We start from the raw sequence: 22,062 nt of genomic DNA, 5'->3' as shown, positions 1-22,062 counted from the left end.
AGGGTAACTGAGAGCACCTGCTGCTACAAAAGGCTCCAAGATGGGTGGGCAAAACAAAAATGGCTTCCCTTCTGCCAATGTAGTTATTTACAGTGAGAACCAACAATGTCTTTGGGGCCAGGATGCCCATGTCTGCATCTCTCCGCCATTGTCTCCGCAAAGGCAGACCTATAAATGAAGTCTGATTATGATGACTAAGTGGCTGGATGAGCTTGCACTTCAAAATTGAGGAAGACTATTGTGAACTTCAAATGTTTCCTGACCTTCAGCATCCACAGCAGGATGCATTCATCTTCCTAACAGGGACAGTTGTCAATGGGCCTTCATATTCACAGCTATTGATTGATTGCTAACCTTTTCAAAGACTGTCGAGAGATACTTATCTATCCATCAGCCGAGCAGTGGGGAGGGGTGTGTAGAGCTGGCTGTACCCTCCTCTTGCCCTTTCTCGGTAGAGTTGGGTACCACCTCTGTCTCTAAGAGAGAAGGGCCAGATGAGCAGAAATGAAGGTGCAGTGGAGGTGACAGGGAGGATGGCTTGGTGTACTGGGAAGAAAGTTGGTGATGTTTCAGTTTTCATGTACTGAGCAGGAGGGGGTGGAGCACGGAGGAGAAATGAAGAAAGGGAAGAAAGGAAGATTCATACTGGGCATTATTAAAACTGAACAGTGCATGGGCAGTGAATGATTTTGATAAAGGAGTCATGCGCCGCCAGGTGAAGTAAAGGAAAAGGCCTCTAACTCTCTTAGTCAGCAGCCTATTTCTAGTCAAAACCTGTGATGGGCTTCTTGAAGGGTTTTTTTTTTTTTTTCCCTACTGAAAATTATTCAGTATCTTTTCTGGTAAGTACTGACGAAAACTACCACATGGATGTGCAGATCAACCATGTCAGGTGCTAAAAGTAATATGCATAACTAGTAACTAGCACAGACGAAGCATTCTTTACCTTCAGTTTATTTCCATCCAGCTGCAGGAGCTGCTCCCCACTGATGCTCTGGGCACTGAATTCAGGCACGTACTGGTCCAGACTGAGGCTCATTAACCAGTGGGACACCTGCTGCACACTCCATTCATGAACGGCCCGATTCTGACTCTGAGTGTGTTTGGGAGACTGTCCATCGTCAAGGATCTGAGACAGAAATGTATGCAGCATTGGTAAATGACTTAAAAAGTATGGCTCATATTATGCTAGTAAAGTAATTTCTCAAGTTACAAGAGCTGCATTTACTTGTAAATCATACATAAGAGTTCTACTTATGTTAGAAGAAACATGTCTATTACCTATCTGATTCTGGTAGATGGAAATCTAAAGATATCCCATTAAAAAAGTACCATTAAAGGTGTAGGAAGTTAAAAAATCAAAAAAGTACACACTGACATGGATGATTTTATAATAAGTAAGCCTGAAGATATAGTTACATGTGGAAAATAATTATTTCATAGTTCTGTACATGTGATACATCATTTAAATTTATTCTGTTAGAAGACAGTAAAGTTATATTTAAAACACTTTAAAAATATCAAGGTCTCCTTTATTCTACAGGAAAAGTCTCAAAGCCCCCAAGCCTTCACAGGGAAACTTCACAGCTATTGTTTTATCGGAGCAGAAAGCACACCTCTGTGGAAGGTAGGGCGCCAACACCTACAGTTTCTTTAAGACATGAGGGAACTGAGGATTGAAAAGCTCACACAATCTCTCTTAGACAACACAATATAAGCAATAAGAGCTTAACAAGATGCTCATTGCAAATTCCAGACTCTGCCCACTGTAGACCATTCTCTTTATTGGCATAAAGGGGCATGACAGCCCTCAGAGCCACCGAGCTGAGAGAAGATGAAGCAGTGGCAGATCTCAGAGGAAAGACAGTTTATTTGGTGAGTCACATGAAGAACAAGCAGAGTGTGAGCAGAGGAAAGGCAGCAGATACTGAAAAAGAATAGACCATGTCTGGTAATGGCTATAGGAGGTAAGTAAGGGACTCTGGAGGTGGGGCTTAGGGACTCTGGAGGTGGGGCTTAGGGACTCTAGATCCAGGAATATCTTTTAATTCAAATGTAAACAATTGCAGGGTATTTCCCCTCCACTCCAGAGGAAGGGGTTCTTTAGTATTGGATTCATAGTCATTTTGTAAGGAGAGAAAAGCAGTTTTGAAGAGACAAGGCACCACACACAACCCACAGATAGCTCACCTCGTCATCTATCATATCCAGGCTCTGGGTGAGTAGCAACAAAAGAACCGAGAAGAAGAATGTTACAGAAATGGGACACACAGTACCAACATTACACGCTTTATAACATCAAAATCAAGCCCAGCTAGGAAAACATGACCAGAAACATTTAAAGGAAAAAAAAGGCTTATTGCATATAACTCATGCTAAAAAGAAGTAAGAACAATTATTTCATTTGTAAGAACAAATTCTAATTACATTATTTCCTGCCCCTGACTCCCACCTATTTATAGAACTAAGCCAATCCCAACACAGTTTTCTGCTTATCTCCTGCATACATACTTCCTGGCAATTCTTAGCAATGCTAATCTTCACTCTAGCATCTGAATAAATGGTTCTTACTCTATTTCCTTTCCGGAACCATTCCTATTGATAGTAATGATCCAACAGGGGGCATATGGTAGTCAAAAGACCCTCAGAGTCGGGGTGGGGGGGTAGGGGTTACTCTGGGAAAGGACAGAATGAACAGATCAGTCACAGCCCAGGCTTGCTCTCCAGTGCCCAGACTCTAACATTTATGTTTACATGTAGAATGGGATTCCCAAGAAGCTTCAATGGGCTCAGAAACTATACTTTTCTTTAATGTGGAGGGCAAAGGGAATGGAATCATGGGGATTTTGTGTTAAACACAAAACTTCACTGTTGATGCCTTCTTTGTTAAATCTACCCTCAAACATCTTCCCACAGTGGGATATGGAGGAAATGAGCCACATAAAAACGAAGTTCTGTTACGGTGCCACTACAGTACCTCATCCGAGGACAGTGCCAAGGACTGGGAGAGCCCTGGCGTTTTGGGTTCTGCTCCTAAGCCACTCAGGTCTGCTGAGCTGGTACTGCTTGGACTGAAGTCATCATTGAAGGTGAAATTCTGTCAAAATGAATACAACCGTGTTAAATGAACACAGAGTGAACTAGAAGCAGGTGCTCCCAAGTCCTCAAATGCTTCATGCTAATCAACTGTCTTTAGAAGCTCGAGTGTGCTTGGGGACAACCTTCAGTTGGGCAGTGGGGCAGAAGCCTGCGTGAAAATTCTGAGCACCTTCTCAATCTGATACAAGGATATGTGGGATCCAGAAATGATTCTTGAGTTTCTCTCCAAGGGTACAGAATTCATTACCCTCTGCCAGTGCTCAGAGTAGTGATATTAATAAGCCCATCTGCTTTGACCCTAACTGTGACAAGAAACAGTGTAAGTAGGAATACAAGATGGTGTGGAGAGGCTGAGTTATCAGGAACAGATGGTAATTCATATCAAGAAGGTAGCTGGAGTGCCCCTGGGAAAGATGGCGTGTGGCTGGCTGTGATAAATACTGTGAGAAGTGACAGGTCCCCCCCTGGATGTAGCTTTAAAAATGATGATTCTGGAGGAGGGCATGGACTGACAACACAGCACTAGTTAGATGTTGGTGTATAAAACTCTCTCATGGCACCAGCCCACAGCCAAAGAGACTACAGTATGAAACAGAACCACAAGGCTGCACAGCTTCTTGGGGTGAGTCAGATGGGATGTGGGAAAAAATGAATTTTCCTGGAATTACTTTAACATGCTCAGCAGATGTTAAAACAACTTGACAATGGCCACAGAGCTTTACTTGTGAAAATGTTTTATAATGAACCTCTCTTTAATGTGAGATAATGTTAGGATCACTCAAGCAAACCATAAGTCTCAGAATAGCACTAAAGGGTCCAAAGAGTCACTTGTGACCAAAATTTCTTTTGCTACTTGTAGAGTGGTTGGATTCCCAGAAACTAAGCCACTGCCCAACACCACCTTGTTTCATACTGCACTTCTCCAGGAACCAGACCGTTAGTTCCATTAGGTTATATTGTGTTGGGCTTAGTTGATTGTTGATGAGAATAAACACCATCCCAGAGACTGGGGAATTTAGTACCAAACCAACTTCAAGATTTGATAAATCTTCCAAAAAGGAGCAAAGCTGGTAAACATTCAGCAGCAAGTCACGCGCACAGCACTTCACCCTTTGGTGTTATCACTGGAGATGCAATCCTCCAGACTCCAGGTCAAAACTCTTCGAGCTGCTGACCTCAGGGAAGAATTCAGTTTAAGTAAGATTAACCTCACGGTTCTGTTTGGGGGGAAAAGAGTGAACACAGGAAAAGAGGAGACCAAATTCTGCAAAGGTTAGTCACCATGTGTGTCAGTACAGGGTTAAACCAGGCTTGCGTTGTCATGCTGGAAATAACCATTGCACACTTTGAAAAGCATCACATCCACGCATATACATCTAATGTAATTCTGCTAATGGTAAAAAGAATTAGAAGAGGTGATCTGCACGGACATTTGATACACGTAAGTAAGGTGCCATATGTCAGTGGCCTTTGTTTTTCTGTTTGCTTCACTTGAATATATGTCAGTGGCAAATTTATCTGTTTTCCAGTAAATCTTGAAAAGCACAGTGAAACTGTTTCATAATGCAATTTAAAGGAGAATACTTAGTAAATATCTTCCAACCCTGTTTCACTATCCAAATGCCTCTTTCCCAGCATGGCTTAACTGTCAAACAGATTAAATAGCAGTAAATGAAATGACAGGCAAATCGAAGAGAAAAGCACACACTAGAATAGAACAGTATTAAAGAGGGTGCTGGTTAGGTGGGGCTTTTTCCCCCGTAAAGGAAACATCATGCATGCCTAGGACAATGTTAGCACATTGGTTCATCAGATCCAGGGTGCACGCGCAAGTTGAGAAGGCTTTCCAAAAACTGAAGAGACAGGATTGGGGGACTTTCTTGTCGGCTTTTATAGTCCGCTGTTGTCTACCTTGGACCCTGTTTTATCTGAGACTTGAGTCTCAGGAGAAGGCTGAAGGGGGCTTGGAGCTGAAGGCAGGTTCCTGAAGGAATAGGATCCTTTCCGGCTTTCATTAAACCATGAGAAAGGCATGCAAGGAGAGCGGGTGGAGGCCTGAGCTGCAGAGCTTGGTTTGCTTTTCCAGTTCTCCAACTTGCTTCTGAAGATTCTGTGGTGTGAAAGGAATGAACATGTTAGACAAATAAATGGCAAAAGACACTGAACCCAGCTCTAGCAAGACCCTCGAGATAGGGACAACTCTCTGAGAAACTGTTCTACCACAGTGGTAAAAAGGTATTGCTTTGGGCAACAGTGTTAACCTTAATATTTATCATCTTTCTGCATTTAAATGGAATCTATGATAATACATGGATTTGAACTTATATTTCAATTGCAAAACTTTATTAAATATGTCTTTATAAGCATACATGCATGAATTAAAATAGGGGTAGCACACCCTTTTGGAGATGCCTCCTAGGAAAGCCACCACAGTAGCTCACAGCCAGCACTCTTTACACCGATCCCTGCATTTATGCTCCCAGAATCTAGAGCAGAAAGATTCCACTGATTTGGAAATTGCAGAGCATGTGTAATGTTAAGCAGAAGATGCAGCTTGCTTGTTTCTCATCGTAGTCTTAGTGTCTAGTCACAGGAGGGTCAGGGGCTGAAATCATCATGGGAAGCTGAGGTCCGATCACCTCCTAAGGGTCTCAAGCCTTCTCTGCCCCTTTGTCTTAATCTGTACAAATAAATGTGTTGATGTATCTCCTATATATGACTGTAATGAATTGAATAGGTTAACATTTCTTAGAGAGCCACAAAAGCTATTGAAGTATAGAAATATTTAAAGATTCAAAAGCAGCTGAGAGATACCACTTTTCTTATTTAAACTGATCAGTTACTTTCACAATTGTATTTATCTATTGTTCAAGTGAAAATACTTGTCCAGGAACCTACGAAGAAAGTGCTCATGTGCTTTTGGAAGAGGCCAGCCTCGGTATGTCTCAATGATTCTGGATGGGAGGCAATTACTTGGTAGCTGTTAATACTATGACAACAGGAATCCCTTCAATTAAAAGTGCCTTCGTAACATACACATAGTTTCTATCCCTCGTGTATATTGAATTCCAGTCTCCTTACACTTCCTTTCAAGTACATTTTAAAGTAAAGTTTAAAGTGATATAAACAGCATCAAGTCTAAGACTTGGGGCTTGTGTCCAAACAGTGCTACAAGTACCAAATGCAGCACTCCCCATGTAAGTACCCTGCACAGTAAGGCAGAGAGAGTGCAAAGGGATACAAGGACAGCTAACAAGAACAGAGACACTTGTGAAATTCTGGTAAAACTGATACAGGGGATGGGTGAATAAAAGTGACGGTCACATAAAGGAATCCAGAAGATGGGATCACTTTAGTGTGTTTAAAAAGTGTGTGTTGGGGGAGGGGGGCAGTAGGATATCTTCAAGGATAATAGAAATCAATGAGAAATCAATAGGTCACCCTTAAACTTCATCTTCAAGTTTAAAATAAACAGAAAATTTTGTACTCTATTTATTTGTAATCTATTTATTAGCAGAGGACAGGAGGGTAAGATAACTAAGCCCATACTTGTTGAGGCCTTGGGCTCTGGAGGGGGTACATTTTATTCTTTGCCCATGGACCAAATAAAGCTGGTTAGAGGCTTCTGGTACAGCAGTTAGATTCACAGCAACTCTTGGCTGTTCAGAACTAGGAGGAAAGAAGGGGAGCTGACCTGGAATCTATATTTATCATGTTATCATGACTACGCCAAATGCAAATATAGCTCAAGTCACCATAGAACATTTGTGGTCATGTGTGGAAAGTTGCTTCCCTGGCTCCATACACTTCAGTTTCCTCCCATGAGTTTTGACAGTTTGAGAACTCAGTGTTATCACACCCGCACTCTATCCTGAGGTGAAGGATTCTGGAAACATGAATCTGATGGCAATAAAGCAAAGGAACAGCTTTCTTCTTTGCTCCCCCTGGAGAGGGGGAGAAACCTTAAGGTAAACAGCAGCAGTTGGAATGTGAACAAGTGCTAAGAAGTACTTGTAGGTGGGAGATAAGAGGAGACTCCAGCTTGATCCAGAGATTGACTGTGGGAGCTTCATCCTGCTGCCCCTTCCCATGCCCCATTAAACAGTGACCCATGCCATCTGGAGAGAGAAATCTCTTTGGGGCTCTCACCATTTATCCAGTGATAACTTCTCTGGCTTATCTTTAACTTAGCCCCTACATTCCAGTATGAACATCCATAATAGTCTGTTTAGAAAAACAAACATATCTTCTCTGCAATCCCATATCTAAGGAGAAGCTGGTCCCTTCAGGCTGGACAATGCTGAGTCAAGGGAACTATAGTACTAAGGGGATTAGCCACTGCCTGAGAGTTTATGAGGAAGCTTTGTAACTAAGGGCAGCATGATATCCTCGTCTTACGATTAAATCAAATGATTGTAGCCATGGCCACAGACCACCATCATAACATGAGGACAATGAAGGCAGGGAATGTCAATGCTGCTGGTCACCAGCTTCACTGAAAGAGACCCCAGGGAGTCCAAGCCCTAGGACAAGCCACAGTTGAGCTCACCCTCAATGCCGGACGTACATGTCCACAGACATTATCAGTTTTGAATATTTTCCTGGCTGAGAGCATTTTATGAGAGTTTTAATTAGCTGTGCTCTTTTGATTCTTTTCAACTGTTAGTGAACAAGGTTATGGAAGCCTAGCCTGTGACAGAGACTGTCTTTCTGCAAAGCTCCTGGGAAGATGAGGAAAGAGTTGGCGGGAAGCCCACATCCCGGTGATAACCACTGTCCCACAGCTACAAACCAACAGATTCTGGCTGTGCTCTGCTGTGCCTGTCTTCTAGCTCTATTATTTATTACCTGTAACTTTAAAAATCCATGACTGTGTAACTAACCCCTGTGTGCAACCTTTATTCTCAGAGAAAAGAACTTGCTTCCATTTGCTTGGACCTAGAGTAATCGAATATTCATTAAGATACTCAATACTCTATTACTTTAAAATTATAGACTCAACAGCCCGGGAGACATGTGTTCATAAACAAACACCAATTTCTTCCTGGATAAATTGAAGAAGCAGCCAGAGCTCGGGAGCTGGGCTTCTATTTTGAGTGCCTCTTTATCATCTGTCTAACTTTGCAGAAAATGTTTGCAACAATACAAGATCCTTCCTTCCCTTGCTTCTCACTCCTCCCTTCTCTCTTCCCTCCTTCCTTCCTTCCTTCCTTTCCTCTTTCTCTTATTTCTTCTTCTCTTTTCCACATCAAGGTTGGTAGGATGAGTTCTGAGTGGATCTGAATGTAACCTCCGGAGGGTTCCAGGAACCAGGGGTTCTGCCCTCTGTTCACCTTTGGTTAATATAGCAAAGTTCATCATTAAGAAAAAAAAATCGAAACATCCCAAGCCCCTGCCATAGCATGTCCTTCTGTGCCCTACTGCTAGGAACTAGAGGAAACAACTGCCATCAAACTCAATTTTTGTAAGTCAAAGATGTCATCGGATTAACCCTTCCTGATAGTCAAATTGTTTATTCTTAATGACTATATAGTGCAATTAACTCACATACTTATTCTCTGAAATCCATTTATCCTGGGACTAGTACCATGATTTTTATTTTTTCTGTTAAATACCTTACGGTGATATTTTGTTGTTTTCATTCTGCAAATAAGGTATAGGAAGTACTCAGAGTCTAGTTGGATATCATAATATATATATATATATATATATATATATATATATATATATATATATATATATATATCTGAAGCTAACTGAAGAACAACAGCTGAGACCAGAGGGTTATGTGCAGACTCCCTCTCATCTAAGTTGGAGGGAGGAATTTTGCAAAGGTCTAATACCCACTGAAGACACTGAGGCTGTGAGGCCAGCACCATCCACAGTACATTTAGAGATCCTGGTCAGTAGCATTAGAAGCACGTGCCCCTCTGATTCTCAGGCTCAACCTCCCTGGATATCTGTTCCAGATCCACAGCTCTGGTTGGAATTTCTGGTCAACAGCCAAGAGTCCATTTTGCCTCACACTAGACTCCCAGGAGACACCCAAGCTATTCCCTTTCCTCTGCAGTTTCAGTTGAAAATTGAGAAAGGAGCATATAGATCCATGCTCTAAAGGCAGAGGCAGGCAGATTTCTGAGTTCGAGGTCAGCCTGGTCTACAAAGTGAGTTCCAGGACAGCCAGGGCTACACAGAGAAACCCTGTCTCAAAAAACCAAAACCAACCAACCAAACAAACAAACAAAAAATCCCCAAACCCCCCAAAAAAACAAAAACAAAAAACCAGATGTTAATTTCAGGATAATAAATCCACTGCTTAGGTATTTAATAAAGGTGTGCTATTATAAATCTGACCAAAATGTACCATTTAATATGTATTTTCATTAATTTGGTGTTTGGATTAAACCCACGGTGTTGGGCACACCAATCACACACTCTACATGTGAGATACACCCTTGAAAATTTAAACTCATCTTAATGGTCTAAACCTCTTTCCTTCCTCCCTCCCTCCCTCCCTCCCTCCCTCCCTCCCTCCCTTCCTATGATGTATGTACATGTTCATATATGTGTGCATGTGTGTGTTGAGGCCAAGGGTTGACAGTATCAGGTATCTTTCTCTTCTAACCTCCCTTCTCTTCCCTGAAGCAGCGGAACTCACTGTTGTGGAGGCTGGGTTGCCAGGCAGCCCAGATCCACCTGTGCCTGTTCCTCCAGGGCACTGCCAAGCCTGGGTTTACATGGGTGTCGGGACCTAAACACAGGTTGCCATGCATGTTTGCCTTCTGACTGTGCCATCTCTCCAGCCCACTCATCTGAGATGTGTATGTGTGTGTGTTTAATATAATTAAATTAAAAAAATAAACATTTTTTTAATGTAAAGAAATCTATGTGGGCAGATCTGAATGAATCTTTAGTGAAGGAATTATCCCTACGGAAACAACCTCCTCTCAGATCCTGAATATCTTCCCTCCTTCCTTGTGTTTATTTCTGTTTTGAATTAACACTGCTCTTGCTATAGAACACAGGCTGGCCTCAGACTCCTCTTCCTCTCCAGACACCAAGGGCTAGAATTACAGGTATATGTGTTTTTATACAGGTCAACCAAGCTGATGAAAGTAACAAGATGCTGAGGGTCCTCCTTACGTTACAAATTTAACATAGGACTTTTTTTTAAGGAAAGTTTTTCTTTGTTTTGAAGCAGAGTATCAAGTACCCCTAGCTGGCCTTGCACACTTGCTGTGTAGTCAAAAGAATGATTCGGAATTTATGATCCTCCTGCCTCCATCTCCCAAGAGCTGGGATTACAGTCTTGGGCCACTGGACTTACTTTAGGATCTGGGGTGAAACCCAGGAAGCACTCTAAGGACTGAGCTATAGCCCCAGACAGACTTTTTTGTGCGGTGTTCAGGTTATTAAGCTGACATATACATATACATATACATATACATATACATATACATATACATATACATATACATATACATATACATATACATATACATATACATATACAGCTAACAGAGAGCAGGTATGTCAGTCGGCTCTACCAGAGCCAAGCTGCTCCTCAGAGGCTGCATAAAGGCAACTGCTCTTATGCAGGCAGGATGGGTAGAAACCGAGGACTGAGATCATTTTGGGCAGCTAGTCTTTCACAAGCTTGGCTAGGACATATGACAGCAATGTCCGCTTCTTCTGAGACAAACAGCATGATCTGCGGTCAGTAATGACCTGCTAGAGAGGAAATTTAAGAATTAAAAAGGAGGCAGAGATCAATCACAATAATGGGAAATCTCCAAGCTGCTTTTAATTTATTTTCAAGCACTGGCTTCCCATTGCTAGATTAAAAACAAACCAGCAGAAGCCAAGTATGTAAGTGATGAAGATACACAGGCTGCTTATAACCATGGCAACATTAAAGATGAGCCAATGGCAGGGGCTTTCAACTGACCACAAAGCTAAGAGAGACTTTAAAGGTGACAAAACCCACAGTTGCCTGCCAACCCCTTCTGCCTCTCACCTAAGGAAGCTAAAGGGAAACTGACTCCGTTCCTCGCTCTCCACACAGGAGCTGCCCTTCATCCTTTCAGAGTAACAAAACAGGAAAGAGTTAACCGCTGCGCCACTCAGCTCACCGGTGCCATCAGATAGGACCTGCTCTGTGTGGACTAGACCTCAGAATAGAGGCTGTGGGCTCTTTCTCTCTACATAGTTCCGTCTCTTCTGCCAGCCACTGCTGATATCTCCGGCTTTCTTGCCTTTCATTTTTTTTCTGACTTCAATAAGACTGTCGCTGAGATGGCCCAATAGGTATTCTTATTTTATCAACATGACTGGGACTCTAAAACGGGGACTCGGTACCTCCCAGTGGCTCTCTCCCTGGGACCAGCCCAAGCACCAGTGAAGCACTTTCCTATATAAAGTCACATGTCCACGGCAACCCCTGTTCTGCTAATGAATGCATATCTACTCAGATCAGATGGCTGTCAAGCTAGCCTCTGCCTTACCCAGCAGCAGGAAAGCAGCCCTCCTGGGCACCTGTCATAGGATCTAATCTCAAACTCACTGGCATAGCATGTTATCCAAAGGCTTTGAGAGAAATATTATCTTTGAAGGGTTGCCACCCGCGAAATCTATTGAACTACTTGATTTCCATGCTATCACGGATATCATCCTTGGATGGATAAGCCTGCCAGCATAATGCACAAAGAATACTTTAATTCCCTTCAAGCAAACTTTCTCTGAATATTGGAAATGACAAAGATAACAATGTATATTTGTTAAATGTGATCACTCTCAGACTTCCCAAAAGTCTGTAGACCATTATATGAGGAATATGTGTGTGGCTCCATTTTTCAGACAAGAAAACTGAGGCAGAGATAGGTTAAGGCAGAACTGAGTTTTGAACCTAGATTCTGCACTTAGGCTTATGCCCTTTGTTTTCATGAAGGGGTTAAGATGATGCTTACTATAAAGGTGGTGAGTTAGGGACCAAACACCTACACCTTCTGCTTCACTGTACTTTCCCATGCTGCTTACTTCTAAAATAAATTATGTTGCAAAACACATTTCTGAGTGTAAAAAAAGTATTTTGAAAGAGTGAACTATACATAAATAATGAATAAACATATTAATTATAGGCCAACATGATAATGGTTTTGAATCTAAGGAATATTTATTTTTCATAGACTCCTACAGATTGCATCATATGTCAGACACATATGTGGGTGGCATGTCGAAATTAACACTTTCTAGAAGCCACATGAAAAGATACAGGAGCCGGGTGGTGGTGGTGCAAGCCTTTAATCCCAGCACTTGGGAGGCAGAGGAAGGTGGATTTCTGAGTTCGAGGCCAGCCTGGTCTACAGAGTGAGTTCCAGGACAACCAGGGCTATACAGAGAACCTCTGTCTCAAAAAAAGAAAAGAAAAAAAAAAGAAAAGAAAAGAAAAGAAAAAGAAAAGATACAGGTACAACTAATTTTTAAAGTGTATCTACAACTCTGAATATAAAATAAAGTGTTTTAATATACAATTAATATTACAACAACTAGAACGTGTATAATTCCCTTTTCATATGAAGCCTTTGAAGGAGGTGTGCATTTCCAGCTACGGCCCATCTCACTGTAGAGCAGTGCAGGACACACAGGCATCAGGGCAGCCGTGCTAAATACAGAGGCAGATACTGAGTAAGATGTCACGACCTTACTTACAGGACGTGAAGAGGATCTATTTAAGGCAAAGTCAGGACTCCTACCTTGGATTGCATCTCAGTCTTCTTGTCACTGTTCATTCTTTATGATAAATGCAAGTTCACTTCCAAAGGAGAAACACAGAGAGACAAACATACAGAGAGAGAAACACAGAGACAGATGGACAGACAGACACACCCAAAGACACATGTACACACAGACACACACACCATTGTCCAGTGAATCTAAACTGGAACTTATCAACAGTGTTCCAAATAGGTTCTTTACTAACCACTAACCAGTATTCACCTCTCTCCAATCAAGGATGAGCTATGGCTGATCCTACGGCACAGGTGTGTACCTCTCAGGTGAGCTGGCTCCAGCACTGTGCTTGTTGTCTCCTATGGTGCCTGTGCAAATCAGGGTGTTTACTATGCACACTAAATCATATTTCTGCCCTGGGATTATTCATTATGATCATTATCCTCATCTATTTTCTCTGTGTGTCTCCTGCTGCTCGGGTCTCTGAGTTATTATGTCCTCACAAGAAACACAGCAGAGTAAACCCTGTGGGGAAGGAAAAGTGACACCAAGACTAAATGTGGTGAGAGTCTTATCCTCTCAAGCTTAACAGCTACACGTTAGAACCGGCTGACGACTTGCACAGATTATAACAACCCAATGGGGACTTGACAGAAAGCCTACGAGATGAAAGTTACTGGCTCACTCTGAAACCCTTCTGCTGCTTCTTCTGAGAAAGCTCCTGAGGTAGAGTCCATGCCCCACTCTTCTCTGTGACTGACCCAGGATCCTCCCTGCAGCTGACAAAGTGTGTGACCCCTACTTGTGGGCACCTATAGGATCAGCTCCATGGAGCTCCTACGGGCGGGTAGTTCTGCTCCTCTGGGACTGTATCTTATCAGGCTGTGGGTCCATTATCAGCCCATGTAGGAGACAGGAGCTGATTTGACTATGATACCTAATTACTCTGACAGTTCAAAATTGTTTTTCTGAAGCAGAAAAGTTCTCTTCTGTTTTTCTATTTCAATTATATAATCTTGTTTTTATCCCACCAAAATTCTACTGTAATTATTAATAATTATAATTGAAAACTATTATCTGCTGTTAGTACATGTATAATTATTTGCGTTCAATGAACCAGTGGGAATCAAGAATTAACGTTTTACAAAGACAAAGCTGGAGACAGCTGAGCTAGCAACTGGGTATGGGTCAAACACTGTGGGTAACGGGGCGCTGGTGACACCACCTCCAGCTCACTGTGACTTTTCCTATAGCACAGCCAGCACCCACCAACACCATCAACGCATGCTTGATTTGCACTTGTAACTCAGTCAAACGTGTTCTCTTCTGCAAGCTTCTATGTTTACATTTCCCTTGGGCTGAGCCTCGAAGCCGAGAAGAGGATACTGTTCTGCTGCTGAAATATCAAAAGAGGGAGGGCAGCTCCCTGAACAAGCAGAGCTGCCCACTGGGGCTTTGCTCAGCCGTTGCTCTCTTGGAAGTGGCTTTTTCAAAGCTTTACAGACTGAGTTACATTGCTTCTCAGTATCACATGTACTACTTTTCTTGAGATTCCCTCAAAATATGGAGGGCATTCTACCACTACAGAACAGAACTGAAAACCAGACTAGCAAAACTAATTAAATCTTGAATTCTTTCTCCATTTTCCAATCCACCAAGGACAGGGACACATGATGAAACAGCAGTGGACAACCTATCAAGTGGACAAATGATCCCCAGGAGATTTTAACACATAGGGTTTTGTTTCTTCCCTAGTCTATGACACTGAGAGAAACCATAACGATAGTTACTATCATCCCCCAATTCTGTAAAAAATTGCATTGATTATTAGATGCGTTGGTACCTAGCATTGGCATGACATGTTAGAGAGGCAACTAGACAGAAGGCACAAGTCTCATCTTTGTCCTCAATGATTTGTGGATAACCTGGGGACAATCAACTAAGTTTAATGAAGGGGAAATTCTTCATCAAGAAAGAATGGCACTACTATCTGCCTTCCCAATCTAATTAAAAGGATTAAATGAAGTTGGCAAATGCAAAACCACTGTGTGAGTAATAAGTAATAACAACAATAGCAACTGTCATCAGTAATGGTTTTGACTCCCACCTATACACCAAGTCTATAGAGAGCATTTGCATACTTTGTATGCAATCCTATCTAACTTCCCATTAGCCTTATAAAAGCCATTATTACCCTCACCTCATATTGAGGAAAAAGGTGGAGATGGCTGAAGAACTTATCCAGGATTTCCAAGAAGAACTGAGATTCACTCCTAGACACAGGCTTCAGAGCTTTATGATCTACTGATCTGTTACATTCTAGACCTGTAGAGTGGAACTGGGAAAACCGGACCAAATGCTGTTCAAAATGCTGTTCTATCTAATTATTTTTTCTTATTGAAAGGCGAGCATAGTCAATAGTGCTTGCAAGTCCTCTAAACAGCTGAGACCAGCAAGAGAATGGGTGGCCGCTCTTACGAGAATGTAGATTGCCAACATGGTGCCAAGTGCCAAATGACTCCATTAGATGAGGATGTGTGGGACAGGACGGCATTAATTAATAATAACGTGAAGAGCCAGCCAACACAACAAAACAAAAACAAACTACCAAAAGCCCCAACACAAAAAAGATACAAACCCAAAATATGTCTAAAATACCCCACTGATGGATTTAAGTATCTAATGAAATAATTCACGTGACTCCAACTCTGCAGTTAGTGGCCAATGGGTATGTTCAAAGCTGTAACTGAAGATAACCATAAACTAATTTTCTCTCAGCACAACTCAGAGTCTACATTAGTTGGGTTTAGAAACACTGACCACTCATGTTGGTTAACAGTAAAAGAGAGGCAGAGTCAGCTAAAAGAAAGAAATGTATATTTTTAATCACCCACCCGTACCTGCTACCAGCAGAAAACCTACTGGCTTCCTTTTCTTTGTCTTTCCGTTTCTTCCCCTTGTTGGGATTCCTTCGCAAAGGTGCCCTACAATAACAGCATGCAGTCAGAGAGAGAAAGATAACCCCTTTAAATATTCCCTTACAGGGGACTACATTTTTAGAAGGAGGTGCTTACCCCAGATCCGCAAACTTCTGCTTAATTTTTCCTCTTTGTACCACAAATGAACTGGATGTTCTTAGTGATTTAGGATATTTGTCATCATCTAGGACATAGACACATAGGGAAGCGATCAGTTATTTTTATATTTTAAGCCACAAATCAAAAGTCGGGGTATCTCAGAATCTAAGAGTTTTGTCCAAATTCTTTAATGTATAAGAACATATTGTCTTTCCTGTTCACAAGACAAAGGAAACTCAGCCATGATGGGGACATTCAGCACAGCAGGGATGGCTCTCTCCATGACACCAGCTTCACACTTATGGGGACAAAGGAAATGACCAGGAGTAAATGCTTTCACTTCACGGCAGCTGTGGTGGTGACTTGGCCCCATCTCTGGCAGTGAAGGTCTGAGTTTCATCTTCCTCTGTTTCTTGGTTTGGGATTTTCCTACCTTCTGAAGAAACCCACTTGAATCTCAAATCCCCAAAGAAAGCATCACCTGTTAAGGTCTGGAAGCTTCAGAAAGCAACTGAGAATAAAGATTTGAGCTTGCCCGTACTAGTGGCCCAGGGCCAATTCTGAGACAGGGTAAGGCAGAACCTGGGGCGCCTTCCATAGCAGAAGCCACATATATGTTTTGAAGGTGCTTTGGAAGGGCTAGTAGGAGCACAACTGTCTGGCCTAGCATGACACCAAAGATGCCAAGTCTTCCAAGGACTTGGAGCCGACTGAGCCACACCTCGGTGAACGAGGGTTGGCACTCTGCAGGGAGCAGCCACGGAGAACAGGACGTGAGACATTTTGTCCACCAGAAGAAAGACTTTGAGAATGGGGTTTAGTACGATATATCTACAAGTGGCATATGCTCCACCTTTGACAAGGGGGATGAAACTCTGCAGCAAGGAGTGTTGGGTGTGTGCGTACTTCCTTCTTAATTGCTAGTGTTGGATTTTAGCTTTTCCTTTTATTCTTTTCTTTTTATGTCTAGGGACTCGACATGGAATGACGTATAGAAAACAGACATCCTAAGACAATGTTCAATGAACCTTACAGATTATTAGTTTGTGATTTTTGTTTACTTCAGGATACATTTCTAATCAGAAACCAGTACACATAGTTACTATTCAGAAGTTCAGCTCTAAAGCTCTTAAAGCAGCACAGGACACAGATACTCCACAGGACACAGATACTCCACAGGACACAGATACTCCAAGGTCTCCTAGCTATGAGGTTTTCATATTGTTTGTTAATGGTTCTCAGGAGATTAAAATAATTTCCTGAAATGTACATGATGAAATACAAGAGTTAGATATATGCCTGTGTCAAAAATCTACTTCTTGCTTCAAATGTTTATTACAAATATTTGTATCATTATTTTTCAGTAACTGAGTTAAACAGCCATAGGTATGACAGATAGCCATTAAAAAATAGATACCTTCTACAGTGGTTTTGCTAATGGATACTTTTTTTTAAAAAGCAGCTTTTCAATTTTCTTGTAATAGAAGCCAAAGAAACAAATGAGATGAATTCTTCCATATCAATCCTAAAGAACTCTTAAGGGTTAGGACAGTGCAAAGTTAAAAGGAGCTTGTTTAATTATTTTCTGAATTAGAGGTAGCTGGAAGACATTTAATGAGTGAGGAGATGAAGAGCTGAGGTTATATTCATGGAGACTCTCTGTAACCTGTTAGTGGTGTAGTATTTGGACATCTTAGGACTAAGAGCCTGATTCTGTCCATCACAGAGCTTGCTGCTAGGCAACCTCACATCATTATCTCACACATTTGTTAAGGATGTTTTAAGAAACATGGAAACCATGAAGCAAGATTAAATAATAGTGTCCTTTATCATATATATATATATGATAGTAATCATGTTATATATATATGAATCCTCATAAAAATCATCACAGGTGTGATATGAGCTAAGGAAAGGTGATTACTATATTTTTGCATAATTATTTCTTTAGTGTATTGTAAGATGTCCATTAGGTTTTAGGAACTGCCCCAATATGACCTTGGTGATCAGTCAGAAGTTCGGCACTTCAGCTTTTTCTTTAGCAACTTGGCTCTTGTTTTCTAAACTACTACACGCTCTCTGGGCACCTGAGTCCAAAAGCCCTTCCTGGGTGCCATCTGTTTGATAAGACACTTGACTGCCCTTCTCACATGATGGGATTGTCCAGATCTACTTCCCTGACCTGGTTTCTCTCTTGACCCAGTATCTCCTCTATTCCAATAGAAATTAATCACATTTCCCATGCAATGTATCTGATCTCTGTATTTATTTCTGTTTGTGATAAAACATGTGTTATGAAGTCTTGAGCCCTGTGACTGGCGTTGGTACTGTCTTCTCAGCATTGTCTCAGCCTCACGAGTGTCAAGGCTCTTGTACCAATCTGCCCAGCATTGCCCAGCTTCTCCTTCACAAACACCCTCCCCCACTGCCTTCTTGCTCAGTTTCCCCATGCCCACAGTCCTTTTCTTTTGACTCTCTTCCCAGAAGGGTCTGTGGTTTCCTAGGGTTAGGGGGAAGTACCTAAATAGTTAAGTCACAGGGCCAAGGACAGATGAAGCGCATTGGCTTTTACACCCAGTATCACTAGTTTGAAGAAACCAACACTTGCATCCACTGAGACAGCCCATTCCTTTGAACCTGTGTGTCTGCTCACAGCAGCACTCTACCTTCAGCATCTCCGTTCCCATCCCTTCCTCTTTTTAATGTCCTTGGGTAGTCATGTAATTCGCACTTCCTCGGTGAAGAGCAGCATGTGTCTTCTCCATTCTCAGCCACACATCTTATTTATATCTACACGTAAGAGGCCTATTGCAGTATATGAATGAGAAGGGAGCTGTGTAAAGCCTTTGAAAAGATGAGTTCTAGTTAGGATGATATTAACTCCATGAAAGTTTCTGAGAATGCTTTAGCACAGGCAGTATGCTAAAGTCACACAGAAACCTCACATACTAACTCCTAACACTGAGTAGAAAATTGATAGAGTGCTTTATTTACACTGGGTACCCTTGTCTCGGCAAAGCCTCACTGCCTTGAAAGTGTAGAGATCCAATCGCAGCGAAAGGATGCTCTTGTAGAGAGAAAGGAAGCAGTCCCACCCCTCTTATGGCCACAGATCTCTGTGGTAACAGCCCTCTGCGGAGACACCGTTTTTTGTTTTGCTTGTTTGTTTTTGTTTTCATTTTTTGTTCATTCATTTTTTTGCTTCTGCTGACTTAACTGGCATTCAGCTGCAGGTAAGTCATGGAGACAGCACCTATGGGGTTCCTTCTGTCTTCATCTCTCAAATATGAGAGGAAATGATGACATGCTATGGAGGTACTGACACATGTAAGAACTCCTAATTCCAGTAAGGCAGCCGGAGGACTAGGCTTAGGGTTGCAATAAAGCACTGTGTCATGTTACCCGCCTTTGTAAGTGACTCGATAGACGGAGAGTAATGGTGCATGACTGAAAACTAGACAGTCAGCAGTGACTACACTGTCTCCACGTTCCGAAAGCAGTGGTGAGCCGGCTGAAAGACACTTCTAGCCAGCAATCAGGAAGACATTCCCTCCATATGGGCCAGAGAGTACACACTTTCTATTTTATGTCGGGAAGATGTTCCGTCTCCTTCTCAAGCATCATGCTTTGCCATGGCAGCTTGAAGGGATGCTTCTGTGGCTGAAAAAGTGTGGCTGCATCCTAGGAACTCTTCCGTTGCAAAACTGGTGGCTGTTGTGTTTGGCTGGCCCATCTGGATGGCAGCATTACGTGACTGGAGAGTCAAACTTAGTAATGCATCAATAGGTTTGTTGAGCATTAATTATTTGCCACACACTTCTTGTTTTGCCACTAACTACTTAACTACTAAGTCAGTCACTGTACATGAAGGCACAGCGGCAGGAGTAACAGGGAAAACCACTGTGGAATGCGGGGTGCGGTGTTAGTTAGCCACCGTATAGACATGAGGTCAAGTTTGTACCTGGAAGCATCATAAAGCCATTTTTCGTTCCCTCACTGAGAAGGCAGCGAGAGAGAAAGGCCATATGCTGAGGGTGCCAGCTGTAACCACACCTGAATTTTTTAAGTCCATCTCAGATGAGTGGATGTGTCTCATACAGCAAGGAATGCCAGGAGTTAGAGAACCTTATGCTCTGGAGTTACATTTCAATGAGGGAACATCCCATTCCATTAACATTTGTTGCATCAGCAATCTCATCAAAAGGAAGCACAGAATTCCTTTAATGTTTGAATGGCACGTAGGTCTGTGTAGGGAACTGGGTGAAACCCCTGAGGCACATGAGAAAGCTTTAAAGGAACGGGCAGCTCACCAGCACACTAATGGGGCACTCTGAGAACACAGCCGGTTAGTTTGATTCTAATTTTATGCTCACTGAGTAACTTTCTGATTTATGAATCCACTACCTAGGAGAGAACGGAATGACTGAAGGCTAGTAGTTACTCTGACAGCTGATCCTCCCAGACTAAGCCAGAAAAGTACTATTTTGGTACAGAATGTTTTCCGAGTTTTTGGCAGCATGATCCAGCACGCTGAGCTTGATTAGATTGATTAGTGTATTGATTAGTGTATTGATTAGTGTATCTGATTGACGTCGGGGACTTGAAAACTGATGACTAGAACCTCCGCTCCTCAGAGCACTGTGTGACAGCCAGTGGATGAGACAGCTCTGGGTGACATCTGCCAAGGTGCAGAGATACTGAGATTAGAATGCCAAGAAAGCCAATTCTTTCCTACATGTCTGTGGGGTGACGGCGTTCAAGAGAGGACAGTCTACCATCACAGAAGCCTAGGGTAGGGAGGGCTGGGAGAGAGTGAACTGAGAGCACTCAGCGGGCTGATTTGTGAGGGTTTGGGAGCTAATGTTGAGAGTGAGTCAGTAAGCAGTCATCCTCCAGAGCATCAGCATGAGTCCCTGCTCCTGTCTCCTCTTCTCCTGATCTCTTGCCCCGACCGCCCTGGACCATACGCTGATATCTGCAAGTATGAGACGGAATAAACCTTTCCTCCCCAAGCTGCTTTTGGTCATCAAATTGACTCCGCCTGCAGAAACCATGATCCAGAGCGTCCGCTACAGGAGGCCTCCCGCTCGTCTGCTTCTAAGTTAGGACTAAATAAAGGTCGGTGAACCGCTCTGCTCAGTTACCCAGCAGTCTGGTTAGTTCAGGAGACCTGAGGAAGGGAACGCCCAAGATTTCTTCTCTCTGGAGAAGAAATGCCCTGTCTTCTTCTTTAGTTCTAGTTAATTTCAAAGGAGACACAGACAAGACAGCACCATGGAGGTGGAGATGAGTGCTTTCTCCTGCGCTGTGTCTGCTAAGGGCCCAGGAAGGTTCACATCTGCTTATTACTCTGCTGCCAACTTCAAAGCAGCCATCAATTAGAAGCAAAAGGCAGAGGGAGTCCAGATAAGACTGCACTGCCTTTGAAAGACCCCATGAGTTTTCTTGGGCAAGGGTTCACTTTCTGATCGTTATGCCTTTAGATAGTGAGTTGTGGGGCTAGGACACAGTTCAAAGGTAGAACATTCATCCAGCATGTGAGGGGCTCTGGCTCCAATCTCTAGCACTGAAAATAGCCAAACAAAGCAATGCAAGAAACAACCCTGCCTTATAGGTCAGATGCTCTGTCCCATAGCCTCGCACGATGGGACTCCAAGCATCAGCAGCTCCAAAGAATGAGCCTCTGTTTTGGCCTTCTCCCAATATCTACCTGTGCACGCTCAGGGGATGGAGGGGAACCTACTGGAGGTCTAGCTCTGGGAAGGTGCTATCACAACCATGCTTTGATTAATCAAAGGTTTTGAAAACCTTTAATCACTTTGGAAGTAACCAACATCACAGTGACGCTGTTCATCAAACTGACAATTATGTCCGATTGTTTTGTGGGCCTAACAGAATTTTTTTTTTTTGGTCTCCACTCGTGTTCTGTGCTAAGCACAGTGTCTGCCTCGTCTCGTGGGCAGCTTCTGAAGAGCTGTGAACAGGACTTGGTCTTTGACAGGGGGCGGCGTCTAGCAGCTGACAGGCAGAGGCAAGAAAACCCTGGAGAGTGCTGCAGGAGAACTCCAGTGTGCACCACAGTCCCAAGGCTCTGTGGGCTGTGGGGTCAGCTGGGGTTCTGTGTCCAACGCCGGTGGAACTCTCTAATGTGCAGTGA

At 42.7% G+C, this 22,062-nt stretch overlaps 1 protein-coding gene and 1 long non-coding RNA gene across 14 annotated transcripts in view; one reads left to right on the top strand and one right to left on the bottom strand.

The window, feature by feature from the left end:
• Ppp1r9a (protein phosphatase 1, regulatory subunit 9A) overlaps positions 1-22,062 on the bottom strand; it is a 262,790-nt gene that overhangs the window by 6,444 nt on the left and 234,284 nt on the right. For 5 of the 13 annotated variants that reach the window (XM_006505071.4, XM_017321590.2, XM_006505070.2 and 2 more), the window contains 6 exons: positions 15,903-15,990; positions 15,729-15,812; positions 5,011-5,209; positions 2,978-3,097; positions 2,191-2,214; positions 947-1,129 (listed from right to left, as the gene is read on the bottom strand). In XM_006505071.4, coding sequence (XP_006505134.1) covers positions 947-1,129; positions 2,191-2,214; positions 2,978-3,097; positions 5,011-5,209; positions 15,729-15,812; positions 15,903-15,990 — 698 coding nt within the window. Of the gene's footprint in view, positions 1-946; positions 1,130-2,190; positions 2,215-2,977; positions 3,098-5,010; positions 5,210-15,728; positions 15,813-15,902; positions 15,991-22,062 lie in introns of those variants that run through there. The other 8 variants (NR_156747.1, XM_006505073.3, XM_006505076.2 and 5 more) reach the window with 4 other exon arrangements.
• On the top strand, positions 5,206-7,981 carry Gm46949. Its single transcript, XR_001785191.2, has 2 exons — positions 5,206-6,037; positions 7,766-7,981. It is a non-coding gene; the product is annotated as a predicted gene, 46949 (long non-coding RNA).

This window comes from Mus musculus, chromosome 6, assembly GCF_000001635.26.
Source record: "Mus musculus strain C57BL/6J chromosome 6, GRCm38.p6 C57BL/6J".
NCBI classification, from domain to species: Eukaryota; Metazoa; Chordata; class Mammalia; order Rodentia; family Muridae; genus Mus; species Mus musculus.
This window is presented reverse-complemented; position numbering and strand designations above follow the sequence as displayed.